Raw genomic sequence first — 23361 nt, forward strand, 5'->3', positions numbered from 1 at the left:
AGAAACAGGCTCAAGGAAACCGACTAAAATACTCCTTAAAGGAACAGAAACAGATTAGTGTTGTTGCAAGCTGAGTGGTTTGTTTAAGATGAAGAGCCGGAGGACAAGGCGGCCCAGTGGTTCTAATGCACATGGTGAAAGGTACACTGGCCATGGACTGACAGCAAGCAGAAACTACGAGCAGCTCTTCCTGCTGGGGGGTGAACCGCTCTCGTTTATTGGAACATTCCGCTCCAATGAGCGGTCCGGCACAGAGACAATGAAAGAGAGAGCAGCACAAATACATGAACTAACATCTGGCTACATTATGCATGTTTGTCTGCATCTTATATCTAGATATTTTTCTAGTTGACAGGCCTCATCTTTTATGTAATGAATTCTCTCTCATAGTCTGCGACAGAAAATTCACATGTACACATTTATCAGATGTTTTATCTAAAGCTGCTTAAAATGCATTTTTTAAAGGGACCATGGCACAAAACTTTTTTAAGATGTCAAATAAATCTTTGGTGTCCCCCGAGGACATTATGTGAAGTTTTAGCTAAAAAAAAATATACATATAAAAACATATAAATAATTTATTATAACATGTCTAAATTGCCACTTTGTAGGTATGTCCAAAAGTTTGCCGTTTTGGATGTGTCCTTTAATGCAAATGAACGGATGAAGTGCAAACACTGATCACAATGATGGTGGTTTGTTGCAATTGAATCTCAATTGTGCTGTGAATTATTTTCTCTCTCTCTCTTTCTCTCTGCACTAAATGGCAGTGCTGTTGTTGGATAGTGCAGATTAAGGGGCAGTGTTATAATAATAAGAGCTCCTTATGACATCATAAGGAGAGCCAAATTTCAAAACCTATTTTTTCATGTGCTTGTAGAGAATGGTTTACCAAAACTAACTGGGTTGATCTTTTTCACATTTTCTGGGTTGAGAGAAGCACTGGGAACCCAATTATAGTACTTAAACATGGAAAAAGTCAGATTTTCATGCCATGGCCCCTTTAAGGTATATGTGTTCCCTGGTATTTAAACGTACAACATTTATGCATTACATTTATGCATTTGGCAGACACTTGTATCCAAAGCGACTTACAATGGATTACAAGCTATACATTTTTATCAACATATGTTCCTAACGTATGTTTCTAATGCTGCTCTCTACCAAGGAACTACACAGGAACATACAACCTTTGCACTGTTAATTCCCTTTCCTCATGAGCTACAGTATAGAAATACTAATAAATAATTATACACACCTGACTAAAAGTGCGAAGTGTGATTCAGAGGCATTGTCTTTTGGTGCATCATATTTTAACATTACATTACAGGTGTTATGAGTTCAAGTCCTAACTTCAGGTCATTTTCCCCATTTTATTTTTCCTGTGCTTTCCTGTCCAGATAAAAAAAAATCCATAACTGTTTATTTTATTGGAGCAGATGACACAATGGTGCACACAGTGACCTACGCTGTCTAATGCTGATATGAGTTTGTCCCTGTGTACTGGGTTACAGTATTTGAGTTGGCAGAATTGCTGCCACAAAAATTCTCTAATAAAACAGACAGAGTATACAAAGAAGAAAATCTCCCATTTGTCAGGTGTTTATCCACACAGGTATCAATGCACACTGATCACAACAGCAAGCACATTCCGTTAAGTATTTTTGTTTTGGTAACTTTAATTTAATTAACTTAACTGTCTTTAGCCCATCAACCGGTAATGAAACTGTCTTTATTATGATACATGATAATACTTCCAATTGTTATTCTGCTTGCAAATTACTGTCATTACCTCCGTTCTGTATTTATGTCATGTTATGATTAATTAAGTGCTTTGCTTTGTATTCAGATCTGCCTAATATAGTTGTTGACAGTTTAATTTATGTGTTACTGTAAAACATAGATTAGTAATTTATTAGTTAGAAACTGTGTGATGACAGTTAACTTCATACTGAACAGAGTGAGATAAACCAAGAAGCAAATTATTTATATAAATAACAATAATTAAGTAAATCAATAATAAAAAGGTATTACATTTTGTTTTGCAATATTTCATAAAAACTTTAAGTGTCGACTAAAACATTACATACTATGAACTCAAAAGAGCAACTATGGTCCGATACAGGATTTTTCATTTCTTTTGGTGTGTAAGACTACAACAAACACATGAATTTTAGGCAACAGTTTACTTCCTGGGATTGGTGATGTAGAGAAGACCGACATTATCATAATTCCTCTGCTTTGACTCGCAGCCGTAATTTAACTCCTGTCAGTATTGCATTGCAGCCGAATCTTTCAAACATGGTAAGGAGCGTCACATTTCTGGCTGATGACAGAGGTATTCAGGCCAATCACACGTACAGGAATCAGGGACACAGCGCTTTTATCGATAAGTTTTGTACAAAATCGGTGTTTCAGGAAAAGATGGAAATCTGGGGCTAAAAAAAGTATAGTATGTGAAAAATAATGTTTTTTAACATAAACCACTCAAACACATTGTATTATACTAAATACACAAAATAGCGGGTTTTTTTGTGTGCAATGAAATAGGTGGACTTAAATCAATAGGTTTAGCACAACAGACAGTTTTGATCCTGTTTATGTACTTGTAAATCCATGTCAGACCAGAGGCACATAACAAGCAGATTCATGATAGGTCTGTGCTTAGTGCTCTGGGTCAGTGCACACCTTACAGTGTTACATAATCCTTTCTGAGGATTGACTGACAGCTGTAAACCCGTGCTTGTTTGGGGGGTGGTATTGGTGCATTTTGCCTAATGACTTGTATTGTCATCTGTATGTGTGTGTGTGGGGGGGATGCGTGTGCGCATGTGTGTGTGTGTGCATGTGTACTGTCAAGAAAATAAGAAATGTGTTGCGCCAGGTCACTTATCACTTTTGGAGACTTCTGCACTAAGCAGAGAATGTCAGCTGTGGAAATAAGAGGGTAAGGGTTTGGGTGTATAGAGTGTACAGAGCCTTCAGATTAGATTAAACACAAAGATGTTCTCCAAACCAACAGGACAGTGTATGCTGACAGCCAACCTGTTGTGGAGTGATGCTAAACCATTAAATGTTGACAAGCAAAGCGCAAGTCCTTCACTTCCTATTTGCACTGCCCTCTCCGACATCAGTTTTATTGATTGGAAGGTGTTTTAAAAAGGACACGACATACCAACATATCTATCAATGTACATCTTGAAAACTGTTAAAGCCATTCAATTTACTGTTAAAGTCATTCAATATTATAATGTAAATATGTCTTTACCTTGGCCACAACTTTCCTTGAAAATGCCTTCAGTTAAAACGTTCAATTATAAATTGAATGCCAAGACATTGCAAGTTCCATCATATCAGTAATGTAAGATTTTACACCTGTGTGGGCTCAAGGATCGCTGATAAATTAATCATTAAAAATTCAAAGTATCATCAGTCAAAAGAATAGCAATGGACACATTCACTTTTATATTCCAGCTTTATATCATGTTCAAAGACCACTTGCAAGATCAGGATAAGTTTCACTGAAATGTATCCTCGTGAGAAGCAAATATATTTCCAAAAAATAGCCTACTTCTTTTTAATAACATTATACTGTTTAGAATGAAGCAGAGACCTTTGGACAAAATATTGTCTATTTGGTTTATTCCATCGTTTTCTGTTCCATCTTTACTCATTCTTTAATCATTTATTAATAAATGTTGTTTCAAAATTTTGAAAATTAAGCATTCTGATTATTTTAATGTTTTTTTATGGCAGACTTGTCCCTCTATATACAGTGTGATTGAAAATTACAATGTATCACCTGTTACACTGGGAACACGCTAATCAAAACTTTACCTCTTCAACTGGCATTGTGAACCTGATGTTGACCAATGACTTGTTGGATATAAATAAAGCTTTATGTTCATTTGGCACTCTACATCATACAGTTAAATTGTGTAGCATCAGATTTATTTAACATGACAAGTTATTGTGCCCTGGATATCTGCAAATAGTTCTGCTTAAAAATGCAAAAATATTTTCTCCATATTTCAACTAATTACAGTATTCACCGGATGCTGAATCCCAAGCTACAACTGCCACATTAAAACTCTGTAACCAAAGTGAAGACAATTCATCTTTAGAGGGGTGATTTTTCCGCGTCACCTTACCTTAGCAAAATTCCTGTTTCCCACGCAATTAATCCCCAGACAGCCACAGAACGCAACCTTTCCCGAGTCATCTCAAGACTTCAGTTGGGTAGACATACACTCCTCTTTGAACGCCTGTGCTCTCTTCAGGACCTCTGGCTTCTGACTTCAGCACCCCGGACAGCGCTCCGGCTCTTCTTCATCCACTCCAATACAGCGTGGACTCGTTTCGCGCGCCAATCGCACTGAAAGCACTTTTGCGATTCCTCATAATCTTATGAAGCTAAGAAGCATGTATTAAACTTCCCTCGTAACATCACTGGAGCAGATGGAGTGCGTGCGGTAGCTGAAGTGATGCTTGACATATTCAGACATATCTCAACAGAGACCGCCCCACGCAGCGCGTGACTGACAGTGCCCTTCTCCACTGTAAATATGCATGTGCGACGCTTAACGAAAGAGAGAATTTGGATACTGTGCTTTTTTCGTGCCAGCACAACTAGACTCGAGTTATGCGATTAATATGAGTTTTACAGAATACCAAATTGTGTAAATGCAACGTTGTCGTACAAAACACGTGTAACTAAATAACTAGCCTACTTTATTATTATTTTTTTAAACACATCAAAACTCATGATACGTATCATAATTAAAAAATCTAGTTTATTCGAGTGGATAATGAAATGCGTTATTACATAAGATGACTATCAGTAAGCAATGAATGTTACTCGTGAAGAGCAACCGTGAGTCATTCACGCACATGCTGGAGAACATGCCCCCGTCCAATCTGGCACGGAGCCCTATATATGCTGTAGCTTTACTGTTTGAATTTAAGCTTAATGCAAACAATTTACACTGACTATTTTTATTTACTAATTATGTCATCGTTGTGTCACAGTGAGTGACGGTGTATGGCACGGGCTGCCGCGGGCACCGTGCACAGCTGAGGCAGGGGGCATCTGCACAGCGTGTTCGCGCGTCCGCTCCTATTTATTGTGCCACGTTGACTCTGTTCCCAGCGCCGTGCAATTGCTTCTGTAACTGGACGATAAGCTCAAATGCTCTCTGCTGCCAAACGTTGAGGGTTCCGTCAGGTCCAGTTTATTTTCTTTTCAGTCGTTAAAAAAGTTACCTCTATGTCCTGACTGAACAGGTAATTCCCAAAACAAAAAGGACAGACGTCTCTCGATTCGAAGTGAATGGCAGGAATCTGCCTAAAGCTTTAACACATTACAACGCTTTTTGGCTGGCTGGAATGCTTGATTTTGATTGGACATTGGCGACCATTTGGCCATTTCTGAAGTCCTCTAATGCCTGGTTCACACGGCAGGATAATTAGGCCGATTTTAGCCCCGATTCACCCCTTCCGACAATCTTAAGGATGCTCCGATAATCGTAAAATAAACTGATCAGATATTCTTGCCGTGTGTGGTGTGTTTAGACTGCTCTCGTCTACTCGGAAGCACCTCGGGACCGCTCCGATCTCAAATCGGGGATATCCAACATGTTGGATTTTTTTGGCCCGATTTCTTCTCGTGTGTGGTGTCTCCCGGGGACAAACGAGCATGCAGCCTGTGGACTTTGACGTGTAGCCAATCAGAAAGCGAGGTGACGAGGAAGCGAGGATGTACCGGTGTCATGTAAACAAAATCACGGGTCACAACAACAAACCTCCATATCATGATGTAGCAAGTATAGTCCATGCTCGCGTTGTCTTGTCTCCACTTCTTTGACCATCGCCTTTTCTTTTGAGAACGTTTTTTTTTTCGGATAAAAACAAACTGCAAACTATCGCCACAGCATCCTCTTCGTCCGCCATGATTGTTTACTCTGAAATCACGTTTGATCTCGAGAGATTTTGCGAGATTTCCCGTCTGACCTGGGACTGCTCGGGAGTCAAATCGGTTCGTGTGTGATGTGTTGATTTTGCCATGTGGCGGCGCAACACTAACTGTACGACCAAAACAGTTAGACCCGCGATGTTTTATCGCCGTGTGTGGGGTTTCTCAGAGTTGGAAAATCGGCCGACGATTTTAAATTCGTCCCGTCTGGTGGAGCCTTAAGGCCCTGTACAAATGTATTTTCAATTCCGTTTTTCTATGCGGTTTGGCCGTTCATTCATACGCAAATGCAGCATCATGTGACTGAAACCACACTTTTATGAATACTTTTGCCAGGGTGATTTTTATAAACTTCAGATGCAGCATTGTCTTGTAGACTGCGAGACCGGAGTTTTTTTGTGAAGTTATTGTTCAGTGAGACTCTGTAGTGGCTTCTGATTGGCCAACATGACTTTACGCTTAGGGATATATCGCCATCTGATGGTTTGGCGTGCTCCTGACAGCGTTTGTGTGTTCGTGTGTACGCAGAGATTTTTTTATCGAAGTAGGGAAAAACTCAGTTTAAACATACCCATGTATGTGTGGATTAGGCATAGGAGAAATTGCTAAAACAATAGCACCATGCTCACCGGGTACTGAGAGTCATCTTGACAGATACTCCTTATATTTTTAAAGAGCACCTATTTTGTTGCTAAAAACTACATTATTTTGTGAATTTGGTATAATACAGTGTGTTTGCGTGGTTTATGGTTCACAAAACACATTTTTTTCCACATACCGTTCATTTTTGTTGCTCCAGATTTTCCCTGCCTACCTTAAGATTTGTTGCAAAACTCATTGATCTGAAAAGCACTGTGTCCCTGATTGGCCAGCTAATCTGTACAGTAGCCTACGTTGTGATTGGCCTGAATACCTCTGATGTCAGCCGGAAATGTGACGCTCCTTACCATGTTTTGAAGATGTTCACAATGCAATACTGACAGAAGTCATTATTGTCTTTCCTACCTTATCAATACGAGTTGAATCTGATCCAGAAAATGCAGATGACCAAGCTGATCGATCAACTTTGCCAGCACGCTTGAGCAGAACATAACAGATTGGTAAGGTAAGGGTGCAAAAACATTAATATCATATCTGCATTTATGATCATAGAAACAACAATGAAGTGCTATTCTGTACTGCACAAAACTTGTGTTTGAGTCATGTTTTAGTCAGTAGTAAATTCTTTAAATATGAAAACATAGACTACTTGCAGGCTGTATGTCAAATGAGGGCAGAATTATGATATTGACCATAGTGTCCACGTCAACAGGCCCAGGAAGTAAACTGTTTCCTACAATCCATATGTTTGTTGTAGTTAAAGAAAAAAGATTTACTTTGGAAAAGATAACTCATGTCATCATTTACTTTGGGACTTGTACCTTTTGCATATTGTTAACATGCACTAATACACACTTACACATCAAAGGATATGTAAAATTGTGAATCGGATAATTGGTGCGCTTTAATGTATCACTCACTTTTCCCACAATAGACATGTTTTATTTAGTCACGGGCATTCATGGATCATGCGTTTATAATATTGAAAAAAAGTTTCCATCTTACGTTTAACCATGCACACTATTTTTGTTATTTTGAGCAGCCTGTTGCTTCTTTGCAGTTGAAGTGTGAGCATGTGGGTGGGTAAAGGGCAGATGGATGGAAAAAGGGTTGATAATAGATGTGTACCCTGTCAATTATAAAGGCCACTGCGTTTAGCCCCCAGATAATTTCATCTGCCCTTGTTGAGGGTACTCCTCTTTCACGTTAAGAGCTGTTTGAGCTCTTTTGACTAATTGCTTTCTGCCTCAAAATGGTTTGTTGTGTCAGGACTCTCACGTCAGGGAATAATAAAAGGTAACTGTAACTGAATGACAAAAAGCCAACAAACATCAACATTCTAAGATGGCTGTTGGATTTAGATGGGAATCACAACTATCATGTTCATGCTGCGCCACTAAATGCCAACAAACACCAAAACGCGTTTCCCACTGATTCGTTGGCATTTATCCGATCAGTGTGCATTAGCCTTAAGAAGTTATGCCCATGACCGGTGACTGAACGTCTGATGCATATGGCATTATTACAGTTAGTCAGTTAGATGGCCTCTTGTGCGGTCCTTGATCATTGAAAGCTGTTATGGAGTCCAGATCTTCTGCTGTTAGTCACAAGGTCTTGCTACATCAGACTGGGTTACAGGGTAATGGTTACTGGGTACAGGGGAAATGTTTTTATCATTTTGTAAGCTATAGAAATTCACTTGTTGTATGATATACATTTTCTACAGGAATGTCAGGGTATCAATCAATGGCTTTTGAGCATGAAAACCTATAGGCATTTTAGTTTGAAATGAAATTTTAGTGCCTTTAATAGAAGTGTTAAGATTATGTTCTGTAGATTTTTAGTACATTTAACAAAATTGAATGAGTAATAGCTTTGAGGTTTGCAGGCATTTTAGTAATAGTACTCATTCATAGTGTAGTTTAATCACCAGCTTTGCCTCCAGCTTTTCTTCACTGAACCCTTGTGTTTAAAAGCCCTTAATCAATATAAGGATCAAACCTCATTATGTTGTGATTGACTAGCTTGTCTCAAAACACAAATAAATGCATGGATAAAGAGATAATCACAATCCGCATACAGACTTCGTTGCTCTGGCAATGAACTGCCACAGACACGGAGACCATATTTCAACACCCACTGTGTAGGTGCTCATCACATTACAATGCAAATGCATTTATTCGGTGGCCAAAAAGATGCGTGGCATTTACTGAATCTGTTCTATATGCAGAGATTGCGCTGTATTGGCTGGGAAAAAGATGAATTGCTCAGTTACGGCTTTGTGGCGAGTCATTATAACTCTGCACTCTTCACGCTGCATATTAAAGGATCTCATTTGGAAGTGACAGAGTACGCAATTTAGTCTCAAAGGAGAGGTGAAATGACATGCAAGCTCCAATAACCTTACATAATAGTAGTGTATATTTGTGTAAAATAAATCACCACAAAATCATATGGGTTGTAAGCTTAGGTGGCATTAATGTTTTGCGTTTACTGTAACTGTTTAGGCTGATAACAGAATAGATGTACTGTATGTTCAAAACTGTAATGGACAACCCATGAGGTATCACACTTGTTCTCTAGAGCAAAGTACTTAATCCCAGCTAGCTTTAAAGGGACTTTCCCTGCAATAAAGGCTGTAAGTAAGATTGGATCAAACCTCCAGCAAAATAATTTCCTGCTATTGAAAAACACATTTATCTTATAAAAGTGGTGTTTCTTACCTGAATATTTAAATATAGATAAATGACTCTAATATCAAATGAAAATTAACAAAAACATTTATCACACCTTCCTTTTATAGTATTTATTAAGCATACAAACTATGACCATGATGTATAAAATCACCTTTGTCACAACCAAGATATACTCTTTTTTATATATATATATTAACTGCAGCATAGTTTGACACCATATTAAGCATCCGAGTGTATGCTAAATTAGGTATCTTCTCAGAGAAAATGGTTCAGTTATTTGGAGCTAATGGACTGCACAGCACTGACCAAATGGGTCACGCCAGCAATAAAATGTTCTAATCTGGCTGGGAGATCCATCAGAGAGGCCTTTAGCCATGACTGACATAATAGTTCAGAGCATATAATTAGAATTGCAATCTGCTATGGCATGTTGAGATGTTAACAAAGTCTTAGTAATCAGGATTGAGGAGAGCTGGTGTGGAAAGCTGTGTTCTGACTCAATCTCACAGCATTACTGCCTTCATTTTGCTGTTAAGCTGTTGATAATGGCAAGTTAAAGGCATGGTATCAGATTTTTAAAAATGCTAACTTTAGCCTACTAGCACTAAAATCACGATCCCACCCTCCATATAAATCGCCATCCAAAGTCACGTCTACTACTAAACACATGAACACAAACAGACCAGAAGCCCAATCAGGTCTCAATCACCAGTAAGAAAACTTTGAAGTGAATAACATTACCAAAATAACCAACATAAACAATTGTTTCAAATCAGGATTAGATACAGCACGTTTTCAGTTTTGTAGACATAGTAGTTTGCTTGTCATTTTGAAAACAAATATTGTTACGCTAATTTGTAAAGGAACACAAACTACACAATGTTTAATCAAAATTGAATATCTGAATCCATCTACTTTTTTGTGGTTTTCACAAAAGTTTTACAAAATGCCTTTCAGTAAAATTTTGTTCTAAACACACAAATATATCAAATGAAAGAACAGACCCGCTGCTTTCAAAAAATGGGGGAAAAAATGTTTCGTCCTATCTTCATTTGTTCTCTTTTTTCACCCCTCAAACATATGGGTAGGTTTCTTAAAAAATACCAAATATTGAGCAAAAAACACTTAACACTTATCATCAATGTAAGGGAAATGTTTTCTCTTAATTGACGAGATAATTTGTCAAGTGGCTCCTGTGCAGGTTGTTAATTCAGCAGGAAAGTTTGTTTGCCTCTGTTACAGAATATGCTGTTGAAATATGATGTCTGTGTGAACAGGGTGTGCAGTGGCATGCAAAACATGTTCACAGAAGAGGAGCAAAAATTGCATGCATCCAATGTCACGACTGGGAACAGGAATCAGGACGCACACGCAGGGTTCACATGAAATAAATAACATTTAATATAAAACAGGAAACAAAACACGAGGAGTAAAACAACAGGCAGGTAAGTAAAACAGGAACATCCAACACAGGGAACAGACAGGGTTGTAATGACAATGATCCGGCAATGAGTGTGACACAAACACTGGTATAAATACACAAAGACTAATGACACACAGGTGGAATGAATGATGTGATAATTAACAAGTGTCCAGGTGATAACAATATAGAACAGACACAAAACATGACACGGATCACCGTGACATAACCCCTCCCTCTACGAGTGGCTACCAGACACTCACATAAACACAAAACAAAAACATAGTCTGGTAGCGAGAATCCAAGGGAGGGGTGGAGGGCTTGGGGACCCTGGGGAAGCCGGCAGCCGCCGGACGAGACCAACAGGAACGGTTGGCCGGACTGCGCCAGGAGAACCGGAGCGATCGCTCCGAGAACCGAGGCAGACGAATTACCCCCCTCCTGGGAATCGTCGACGATCAGCTGCCCCCGGAAGTCATCTCCCATCCCCTCGCGGAAACGGAGACCCTCTCTCGGTAGCCACCCCGGGGAAATGATCGGGCGTGGTCCGTTCCGGATCCCCCTGCGAGCAGGATGGTGGTCCTCCGAGGGACCGTCGACGAAGACTCAACCGTTGGGGGACCGCCTGGGCCGATCCTCCTCCCGCAGGAGCGAGCGATCGCTCACGGTGGTCCCCAAGAGACATCGGGGCTGATGGGGAATGAACCCCGATGTCACTACTCCCCCTCGACGAAACTCCTGGGGGAGCCGCCCTCCGTGAACCTGCTGCGTCCAGTTTGGCCGGATCATTCTGTCACGACTGGGAACAGGAATCAGGACGCACACGCAGGGTTCACATGAAATAAATAACATTTAATATAAAACAGGAAACAAAACACGAGGAGTAAAACAACAGGCAGGTAAGTAAAACAGGAACATCCAACACAGGGAACAGACAAGGTTGTAATGACAATGATCCGGCAATGAGTGTGACACAAACACTGGTATAAATACACAAAGACTAATGACACACAGGTGGAATGAATGATGTGATAATTAACAAGTGTCCAGGTGATGACAATATAGAACAGACACAAAACATGACACGGATCACCGTGACATCCAATTATTGCATTCGGTCCGAGTTCAATGATTTGTAGAAAAAAAGTTTGTCCTACGTCTTTTACAGAGGTCAAATACATTTAAACCCTTAAACGTAGTGATTGCTATCAGAATGTGAAGATACTTTTTTTAACCGGAATAACTAAAAATGTTTTATGGATCAAATCAGATACCCTGTCATTAATGTAAGAGGGATATAAAACATACTTTTAGTTAAAAGAGTAATACAGTATCGGTATAAAGGTGTTATTAACTATGCTGAAAAGAAACTAAACATATTCAATCACTGAAACCCCAGAATTTTGCCATTAAATACATCACTGATTGATTGGATGAGTAAAGATTTTCCATTTAACAAACTTAAATAAAAGATCATGGCATAAAAAATAACTAAACAGCATGATTGTTCTGTATGCTTTTAAGTGTAACATAATTGACCTATGGCTAAGCCACCCATCCAAACGTGATGAGCCAATCACAGTGCGCATAGCTAACCCAATACATTCTGACATTCTCTGCTTCCACATACATTGAAATGCACTTCAGTTAGTCAGTTTTCATTCGTTTTTATATGTTTTTCTTGTCATTTGAAGTTTAACAACATATTTGAACGTTTAACATCTCTTACGTAACGTTAGCCTAACATAGAAAATGTTAACGTTAGCTTCTAGCTGTGTTGGACATCATGTCACTTAGCTTCATTAACATATCCGTAAATAACCGAGATAACTATTGTTATTTGTACTAGCAATGTTGTGCTGAATGATTAATGTAATACTGTAGCACCAAACTAACGGAGAGGTACTCTTGGTAAAGATGGTTAAAAGACTTGTCCTGGAAACGTATGCAACTTAGTCCTGTACATATTTAATTTGATTATGATGGCAACTAGATGCGGTTTATCGCGTTTACACTGTGACCTGTACATTTTTGCCTGGAGCTGAAGCTTTTCAGTGACCTTCTCAACAATAAAATTATTAATATAACCCTCCAATGCATAGTTAAGGACCTTTTTGTGACTTTGAGATGATATGTAGTCTCCAAAAATCATCAATTGCTTCCTGTGAAAACACTCCTACTGTGACAGGGGGCGTGGCTTAGCCAAAGGTCAATAAAACATGAGACCATAACGCCGTGCTCATATAGGACTTTCAACTTAGTTTTAAAACGATTTTCACCTCCCGACAAACAATCTGAAATATCGGATCCAGGACTTTAGAATCGATTTTCCAGATTATCTGGTAATATGAGGCTTTTACAGATCAAATTTTACACCTGCTGCAGACACATCAACAACATATAAAACACTAGCTAGCAAATGAAGGCATTAATTATAATATTATTAGTTATAATAGATGTGTCGCAATTTCCATTTGTTTACGTCCATAGTCTTTTAGTCTCTGATGCACCACTAGTCGAAGTCTTTTAGCATTTGAGATTTGAGATAAGAAAATCTGTTAAGATTCTTCTTATGTGTCTGATGTAAGCTGTCAGGATTTAAAAAGTTGCAAAGTTTGAGCCTGGCTTTTTTAGATGATGCTAATACTAGGTTAATTCCAGAGATTTGTTTGTTTGTTTGTTTGTTTGTTTGATCATTTCCATTCCCACACCAATAGTTTTTAACCTTTCTTGAGTATTATTTAACTTTGCCATTTTGTGCTTTCCTGTGTGCAGTGTGGGGCCTGATGGCACAAGGAACATTTCCTTCCAGTTGAAAAGGTCTTTATGCTTCACTCAACTGCCCGAGCTCCACTGAGGTTTAGGATGGTCATTGCACTCCTAAAAAACATATGTCCAGGCCCTGACTCATTTTAGTGACACTAAATGAAACAGTGAGGCATAGTTGATGAGATGCTGGATCAAAATGAGGGCAAATTAATGATGTAATCCCAACGAGCAGTTAAATGACATGTTTACTTTAACTGTCTTCTATTGGATAATTATTTTATTCTCTATTTAAAGTCTTCCTGTCGCAGATAATTTTATTACTTAAAACTAATCTTTAATAGCATCATAATAGCATATGTAAAAGTTTTTTTTCCTGTAACAGTAATTTCTACAGGCTTTAAAACAGCTTAAATGTAATTCCCTCAAGTATACGTGGATCTATTATGTGAATAAGTCTCCGCCTCCATCCTTTTGTATGTGTAAATAGCAGTGGCAATGCAACATAAGGATTTGTAGTAAACACAGTGGGCTCCAATTTCAACGATCTAAGCACTTTGTCTAAAGCAAACAGCGCACGGTCTAAATGGGCGTGTCCGATTCCACTTTTGCTAATTTAACAATAGGAAACAAAAATTTGCGCCAAGCACATGGTCTTATAGGGTTGTTCCTATTTTCATAATGAGTAATGGGGGTGTTTTGGGCGTAACGTGCAATAAACCAATGAGAGTCTCAGCTCTCATTCTCTTTAAAAGCCAGTTGCGCTTGTGCAATGCCGATTCCCTATTTAGATGGCGGTATTTGTAAAATAAAGAAATAAGTGGAGAAAGAAGACCACCAGTTTAAAAATTGATATAACAAAATGAGTTGTTTTCATGTATATTAATTTTTTTATTTTTTGATATTAAAACCTTTAAAATTAAAATTTTCTTTCAGTCATGGAAGTAAAATTAGCAGGCTTTTAATTGATGTAAATGTATGGATAGCCATCGGTGTTATATCAAAAAGTTATTTACAAATATGCAAAAAAGCTTTGTACTCTAAAAAATACTTTTATTGTAACAAACAGGAGATAAAGAATTTACAAACGTGTGAAGAGCCGAAACGTTTCAGCACTCGGACAGCGCCGTGAGAGTTTTGAAAAGCATAAAGGTTTTCATCTCAGCATATCCACAGGTACAAATTCATCATATACAATAAATCTGTTGGGTATTTAAAAAAAAAATTCAAAATAGATACTATATTTGCATTTGTATTGCAAAACATTCAATTACTTACCAGGCTACAGGTGAAGCAGCTCTTTACGCCTTATTATGTCTCATAATCGGTCCTCATTTATGTCCAAGAGACTCAATTATCTTTTACATTTTAATCCTTTTATTTTTCACATTTAAAGCGTCATGAAACCCCGCTGTTTCAGCTCCAGTCTACCTCACTATCATTTTGAAAAATGCTACTTAAATGGGTGTGAATAGAGTGCCGAAGTAATGGCGTCACTTTGTAGGCTAAAACGCGGAAGTGAGTTAGCATTTTAGCACTACGGGTTCCCTCGCCCTGAAGTCTATGGGTTTTTTGAATGGGTTTTTGCTAAATCGCCTGAAATAAGGTCTGTGGTTAACAAAACCTCTAAATATTTTCACGTTTTGTTCTATGACATAAAATACACCAGTTATAATCTGCTTGTGATTTTTTTAAACTTTATTGTGCCTTAAAAACGGTGGTTGCTAACAAGTTGCTAATAGGGACTACAGCCTTGGCGGGGAGTTTAGACGTCATCATGACAGGAAATCTGGCACTAGCCTTTCAGCCTCACGTTCTCAGAAGTTTACCTTTCAGTTAATATACATAACGTTATATATTTAGTCTTTTCAAATTGTAGTATTTCCAAATATTGTTGTACTGTGGAGAGACTGTAGTTTGACATGTTTTGTTTTGTCCGGAGATGCAACCACAAGTCGTCGAAGAAAGATGCTCGTTTACCGTCCGATGTTCCCCAGCGGATACTTTCAGTGCTGTGTGTGAATATGTTGCTCATTTTGAGGATTCCATTACGTACTTTGCTGGATGGAGGAGACCCAAAGAAATCATCCTTGAGGACCTTGATTAAAATTCGCCACAATTATACACACTTGCACTTGCATTTTCCATGTGGGCATTCACATTGTGTTGCAAAAATACCTTCTTTCCCTGTAGAGACTTGTCATGTGAATTATATAGTATATAGTTTGTTTTCAGTTTACTTATTTTATGAAAATAAAGATGTTAACTACAAAACTTGCTGCAATGTTTCTGTGGACCGTGATTGGAGCATTTTGTTAACTTTTGTTTAATTCCCAGAGAACACGCGGATATCTATTGCTTGAATGCACTGTAAGTCACTTGTCTAACAAATACCAAAAATTAAATGTTAAACTATTGTAACTAGGCTCTCACATTGGGGCTTGTGGATTACCAGGTAAAAATATATAGAAAATGTGAACAAAATTAGTTATTGGTTTATTTAGGGAACATGTATGGTTTAATTATAATATATTGTATTTAAGCATTGATGTTATTGGACAATTCTCTTTAAATTCAACATATATAATTATATATAACTATTATATTAAATGTTTGGAATTTAACTGTGTTCTGTTTGTTCAGAGATTGTATAGTTATCTTATAAATACATAGAACACTTTATTTAACTCTTCTCCATAGTTTTACTTAATGAGACTTGATAAACCTTGTCCCTCATGCTGGCCCTTACAATACCGGTAAGTAAACCAGCATCTAAGCTGCACTGTTATGTCCAGATTTATAGTGGTTCTCTCTCCTCGATCTATGGTTTTCTATCGTCAAAGTAAGAAAAAGTACATAAGATAGGGCTTCTGAGATGTTTTTTTTTCTGGCGAATTAGCAAATGGTATGCAAACATACAATCGAACATAATAGAGTGAAAGATAATTTTTAAAGTTTATTTGGGGCACAATGATCATGCATAATAACCTTAATCACAAAGAAAATAATATTAAGGTTTATATAAACTAACCAAATAATAATCTAAGAAATAAATAAAACATTAACAAAAAATCTCAAAGAGGCACGCGTAAACAAAATTTCTAACATTTTTGGAAATAACGAATGTGCAATATTTCTCATGAAAAAGTGGATAAGTGTCCATAAACAGCGCAGATCATAATGAGCGAGCGTGTTTTTTAAATAAAGTTTGAGGAAGCTTGATGATGACGTTGATCCGCGACCGGTGCGCTGTAGTCCGTTTATAGCATACCATTAGCATTTTATATCTGACGGCTTTATTTAGGCTTCAAAATGTATACATTTTCGTTTAACTTATAAAGATTATCTTGATAGACAAAACGTGTAAGGTTCATAACTCTTTGTTGAACACAGATCTTATTTTTTGCGATTTTCCAAAAGTCTATGGGAAAAATGAATGGCTTTTCGATCGAGGGAACCCATGCGCCGCTAACTTCCGGGTTGGCCTACAAAGTGACGTCATGACTTCGGCACTCTATTGTGTGAGAAGAACGGCAATGAGTGGGCGGGGCAACTGATATAAGCTAAGATCACTAAGGCTGCGTCCGAAACCGCATACTGTATAGTAGGTACTGAATTAGATGAAGTGCCTACTTACTTGGCGTTAAAACAGTAGGTACTGTATAGTATGAATCCGGGTAGTATGAATGAGATTCGGACGTACTACATCCGCCATGTTGCTACATCACGTGACATACGTCGTCATCACGTCATGTCATTTCAGCGCGAAAACAGCCGCGTGCCTCTTCTTCTTCGTTGGATAACTCCTCGTCCAGGGCATCATGGGATAGTGAAGCGTCCATCGTATGCACACTGCAAAATCTAACCGGAAGCAGTAGGTCATCCGGGTACTTTTCGCATACTGTTTTTCGAATACTATGTATTCGGACATACTACTCGCCTCGCCTACTGCTTTTCGCGTACTATATAGTATGTAGTAGGCGGTTTCGGACGCAGCATAAGATTAGCAGTACAGAAATAATTAAACTGAATATAATATTTTACACATTTACTTCAGAACCGTATCTATGTGCGATTATCCTGAGCCCCAGACACCCCACCCCTCAAAATAGCAACGCGCCAACAATGTGCCTGAACACACCTCGTTTTTGTAGATTCTAATGCAAGCACCAAATCTAACCCTAAACCGAAGCGACAATGGTTTAAAAATAGGAAAAAGCAGTTGAGTAACCAATACGTGATAATCACACGAAAACAGGAATTCGTTATACGATCACGAAAAAAACACGAAATTTCGTGATAATAGCACGAAAAAAGAATCAAAAAAAATACGTGACTATATCACGAAATTTTGTGAGACTGGGTAGCAAATGTGATATTAACTCCTGTCAGTATTGCATTGGGAGCTGATCTTCCAAATACGGTAAGGAGCATCAACTGCACGTGAGTTCAGCATTCAAATGATGTGATTGGATACGTGTTGCTGTGTTGATGATTTGACTTAAAGCATATTAAAAACACCACATAGACATATAAACAACAATAAAAACTTGATTTTCACCACAGTGGGTCTTCTTCTGGACGCTGTGGTTTTCTAATGCCCTGATAATGAGACAGCGTATGCGTAGTATTGTGATAGATTACTATTGTATTTTTGCATAATCACCAGGATGCATACAGGATGTATCATGCAGAAACTTCTAATCATAAACTAACTACAGTACAAAGGGTAACAGAACTGTCAGAAAAAAGCAACATCTGTTCCTTTACAGGGAGGAATTAATTGGGTTAAGTTTAGCAACCATATGTTCAGTCATGTTTATTACTGACTGCCTTGGTGGTGGCCAAGAAAAGTGACAAATTGCTTTAGTACTAATACCAGAAAAAGTATTATTTTAAAACAGCAGGATTTCATCTTCCATTAGGATAGACTTGGATTCCTCAGAGATCAGAGTTAGCAAATCATATGATTACACACATTATGACCTCACAGGTTATTTCTGAATCTGTTTAAGTCGGTGATGCATGTGCCCATGTGGATATATTTGGATGAAGCATGGATCTTTGTTTACTGTTGCGTAATCTAGAGGCCTAAAAAACACTGAATTATGAAATGGTACAGTAGCAGAAAACATGTATGATATGAGCTTATAGGAAAAAAATTAGTTTTATGTTTTGTATGCAATCCTATTATTTTAGTTCAAACAGCAGAGATTGAGTTAATTTGATTGTAATTCCTGGCTAATTAAATTCTTAGCTGTAAGGGCAGCTGGAATCCCAAAGAGGAGCCACAAATATGGAATATTCAATCATAACAATTCAAATAATAAATTCATTATCTACACCCCGCCATCATCCCTGTTATGGCCTAATATTAATTAACTGTGCTAATCTCACCTCTCTCCTACGGTTGACATGATCTAGTTTTTCCCCTGAGTGTAACAGGATGTGCAGTATTGTGCAGTCTCATGCAAACCAACACAGATGCACACATGTGATTCAGGATTAGAAGATGCATGAACAATCCACACAGACTATGAATACAGGGATTTTCTGTAGACTTCTGTTTTTATATACAGCTTAGTAACTAACCCTAACCCACAACCTGACCTTAACAGAAAACTTTCAGAATTGTTCAAATTAAAAAAAAAACTTTTGGACAACACACACACACACACACACACACACACACACACACACACACACACACACACACATTCTGGTTTCCATGTTTTGTGGGGACATTCCATAGACGTAATGCATTTTATACCATACAAACTGTATATTCTATTCCCCTTACCTACCCCATTCCCTAACCCCAACCATCACAGAAACCATTCTGCTACTTCACATTTTCAAGAAACATCATTCTGTTGGAGTTATAAGCTTGTTTCCTCATGGGGACATCAAAATGTCCCCACAAGGTCACAAAAACACTGGTATTCCTATCTTTGTGGGGACAATTGGTCCCCACAACGTGATAATTACCAGGTACACACACACACACACACACACACACACACACACACACACACCTTCCCATCACTTGATGATGATATTAGTTCTGTGATAAAATGGTAATGATACCATCTGGAGTACTGCAATAAAAATGTTATGTCTTATTTAATAATGCATTTTATTTTGCAATTTTCATGTTCTGTGCATTGAAGTAGTCTGACAGATCTAATCATCTGACAGCTTTCCTTAAATTGTTACAAATTACATTTGCTAAAGCCTTCATTTAATTAAAAACGAACACTTAAAATGCTTACAATGTGGCCATTCCAAAATATTTTATTATCTTTCAGTTAATGTGCTTGAAAAATGTAAAGTATCATTTAAAGTATCATTTAAAAGCCTACATATGCATTATTCATGATCTCTTAAATAAGATATAGCTTAGAGTAGGGCAGTAAAGTATACATCAGTCTACTTTGCTGATATTTAGCTCTTCAAGACTGCAGATGGGACTAAATAAGGGATGGGATTAAAAAAAAAGTAATTAAATTAACATGGATCACTTTTTTTATTCATTTTTGTTTAAATTTAAGACTAAAAATATGACCTGCAAAAGTAATTTGATCTATTATGAGGAAACACAAAGGAGCTTGACATGGTAATTTAAATGTCTAAAAGTCTTGAACCATAACCAAAAGCATTTTGTTTATGGCACTTTCCAGCAAAGCTGTATTTGACAGCATGTGAAAGCCACAGTTGTAATAAAATCAAGTCGTATAGAGTTAATATTATTACAGAATAAAAACTATGATAACAGTTACAGTATGTGCAACGTATGTTTGCATGTATGCAGCTGTGTTTTTCTTTTCTTCTACTCGTCAGTGCTGTATTTTAATGTTTAGGCTGTCTAACCATTTGTGATATTTGATCTTTTACACAATGTATTCAGCGCAGATTTGCACATATGATCCCCTCTGTGGTATCACGCTGGGCCGGGAGCACCCTTTATGTGTGTGTGTTTTGTAGCACCTGGCATGACTTTATTCACCCCATTGGAAAGCACATTTCCAAAAATCCGTTCTTATCCCCTACATAGTGAACAATGTGCCATTCCCCATACAAGAACTAGATGTGACAGTAAAGTGTCTCATTTGTGGCGCTTGTGCTTTCAGGTGGAGGCTCTGCGTAATGTAGGGGGCAGGACGCTTCAGCAGCAGAGTCTAGAGAGCATTTGATTAGAAAGAATTGTATTTATATATTTTTTGCTTATATCTTCTGTATGGGAGTTATGGGCCATTTTACTGTATATATATCCTTAAGCTGAACATATTTATACTAAAAGAAAAAAAATATTGAATTGTTTCTTGTTTTGGTGATCTCTTAACTTAGGGAAGCTGTCTAATTTATAGAATACACTAACAAAATAAAACATTTATTTAAGAATTTATATAGTATGAGAGTAAAAACATTAAATAGAAGAACAGTAATGAATATTCATGGTTTACAATTAAGACTTGGCGAGTAAGTGGTAATTCAGACTCATCTAAAGGAATAGCTGAGCTTATATTAAAGTAATAAAGGTTTTTTTGGTTGCATTTGCAGGAAATTTATAATTTATAATTCAGCTGGATTCTATTAATTTATTGTTCAGTAAATAACAAAAGAAAACCAAAGCTTTTTATTTACTGTAATAGCTCATAGGAGACATAGTTAAGCATAGAGGCGATTCTAGGGTTAGAGCTTTAGGGGTGCTGAGCACCCAATGAGCTCCGCTGCCACGACCCACTCTTTTTTCCTACAGAAACCAATAATATGTTTATTGTAAAATAACTATCATTTTAACATTGGTTCAACTAACTCCAAAATCCAGATTTTTTTGGAGACCTTTCAGGCATGAAAACGGGTCAGGGGTGAAAAAGATTAGAAGAATATTACCCCTCTAGGGTCTGGGAGCATGCTCCCCCTTTGAACTTTTTTTAAAATTACATATTTTAAAGCATCAATCTGATGAGTTTTGAGATGCATTTTTTTGCCAACCTTTTTATTTCTAATTAATGGTGAGCTAGCACTTTTTTGCCATGAATGCCATATTAAAGTCTCAGGACAAAAGGTGGGCTACAGCAGCAGTGTGGGTATGGTTTTATGTGGATATACAGTGTGTCGTTTTAAGCCTTTGTCAAAATGATAAATCTCCTAATTTATAACTTTTATGCCTACAACATGTGGTAGGTTTATTAATAGTTTGTTAATTTGCAGCTTTTCTTTTAACAGTCCTTTAATTGAACCATTACATTTACTATCGCTGCGTCCGAAAACTCAAGGCAGTGACTCGTTGCCTCGCTGCCTCATGAGGAAATGACTTCGGAGGCATGAAGGCAGCTCAGAGAAAGACTTTCGGACACACTTCAAAGGCAGCGTGTTTGAAATTCAAACAGAGAGCGCCTTTGTGATAACTTATCACATATTTGAAAACTACAATACTAATTTCTCGCTAGAAATGCAATTAAAAGGTGTAAAAAGTGAAAATTTACCTTTATTTACACTAAATTGGTGGTCCAGTCGCGTCCTTGGCCGCCATTTTATTTTTTCGAACTCGACCGGGCTCGACCAATCACATTCTTAATGTTCGTCCACGCATAGGTATCTCAGGAGGTAAACCAAACATTGAATTCGGACATGCCTTGATGCCTTCCTGCCTTGGAAAGCTGCCTCAGAAGGCAGCAATTTAGAGTTTTCGGACGCAGCCTATATGTCTAAAACAAAACACTTGTGACTCCTGCACTAAGGGTTAAAAACGTTATCCCCTTCATATTAATCTACATGTGACAAACTAAAAAAATATTTATTGTCTAGTTTGATAGTCAGACAGTTAGTGATTTCACACATAACTTACCGGTCCTGGTGGTATACAGTGATATGTAGTTTGTTTTCACTCTGTTCCAAACGCCATGTTTTCATGACGAATGACCAGAAAAGACGCACGTGACGTCATGTTTACATGACTCCCGATTGTTAAAATAAGTCTCAAATTAACGATAAATCATACAATAAACTTTAACAACAGAGACACACGTATGCAACTTCCCACTGAGACACACAAAACTGCATGTGTTTTGCAGAAGAACATTGTAACCGGCGCTACTTCTCTCCGTTTAAAGGGCGATTTATAGTCGTGCGTAGGTCCTACGGCGTAGGTCCTACGGCGTAGCCGTGACGTCGTAGGTTCCGCGTCGGTTTACATTTATACTTTTGCGTCGCCGTTCGCGTCCACGTGCAAACACACGCGAAACCGCTGGTTGGCAGTAATCACGCGTGTAACCACAGTAGCAGCAGAAGTCGTCACAGAAAAAGAAGCTAAGCAAGTTAACCCACAAACGCAGAAGAAATAGCAACTTGTTGTGTATAATTTGAGAAGACCAGCAATGATGGAAGTAAATAAACAGCGACTTATGTTGCAGTTTGAGTTAAATCACTCCTCAACATGGCTCATCTTTGTTTTCACCGTCTCAAACGGAAATACCTATGACGCAGTTTTTTTACCTGACGGGAGGGGTTCTGGTGGACCAATCACAGCGCTTGCGGTCCGCGTAGAGTCGACGCGCTGTTAGAAATTTTGTGAGGTGCGCGTCAGGCTACGCAGAGCTACGCACAGGCTACGGTTAGCCTACGCCGTAGGACCTACGCACGACTACAAATCGCCCTTAAGTCTATGGACGAGTCACCCAGGTACTGTACTACTCCGCAGCGCGCGGGTACCCGCCGGACTAAAATAATCCGAAAATAAACACTTACTATACGTGTACCATGGTGATTCAGTATAAGACAAAAACACGGCTTGAAAGATTGATTCGTGATGTACTCGCTCATTATAAACATAACGTAAACATTTTGTAAGATTCATGCAAGCAAGTTGCATCACAACACTTTTAACTGATTCTCACTCTGCGTGT

The 23361-nt window shown here is 38.1% G+C and overlaps 1 protein-coding gene across 1 annotated transcript in view; it reads right to left on the reverse strand.

Moving 5' to 3' along the window:
- glra3 (glycine receptor, alpha 3) overlaps window positions 1-4514 on the reverse strand; it is a 66904-nt gene extending 62390 nt beyond the window's left edge. Inside the window, exon 1 of the mRNA XM_065265543.1 lies at window positions 4152-4514. Coding sequence (XP_065121615.1) covers window positions 4152-4222 — 71 coding nt within the window. The 5' untranslated portion in view covers window positions 4223-4514. The remainder of the gene's footprint in view (window positions 1-4151) is intronic.
- Between the last annotated feature and the right edge of the window lie 18847 nt (window positions 4515-23361).

Source organism: Paramisgurnus dabryanus, chromosome 4 (assembly GCF_030506205.2).
Source record: "Paramisgurnus dabryanus chromosome 4, PD_genome_1.1, whole genome shotgun sequence".
NCBI lineage: Eukaryota > Metazoa > Chordata > Actinopteri > Cypriniformes > Cobitidae > Paramisgurnus > Paramisgurnus dabryanus.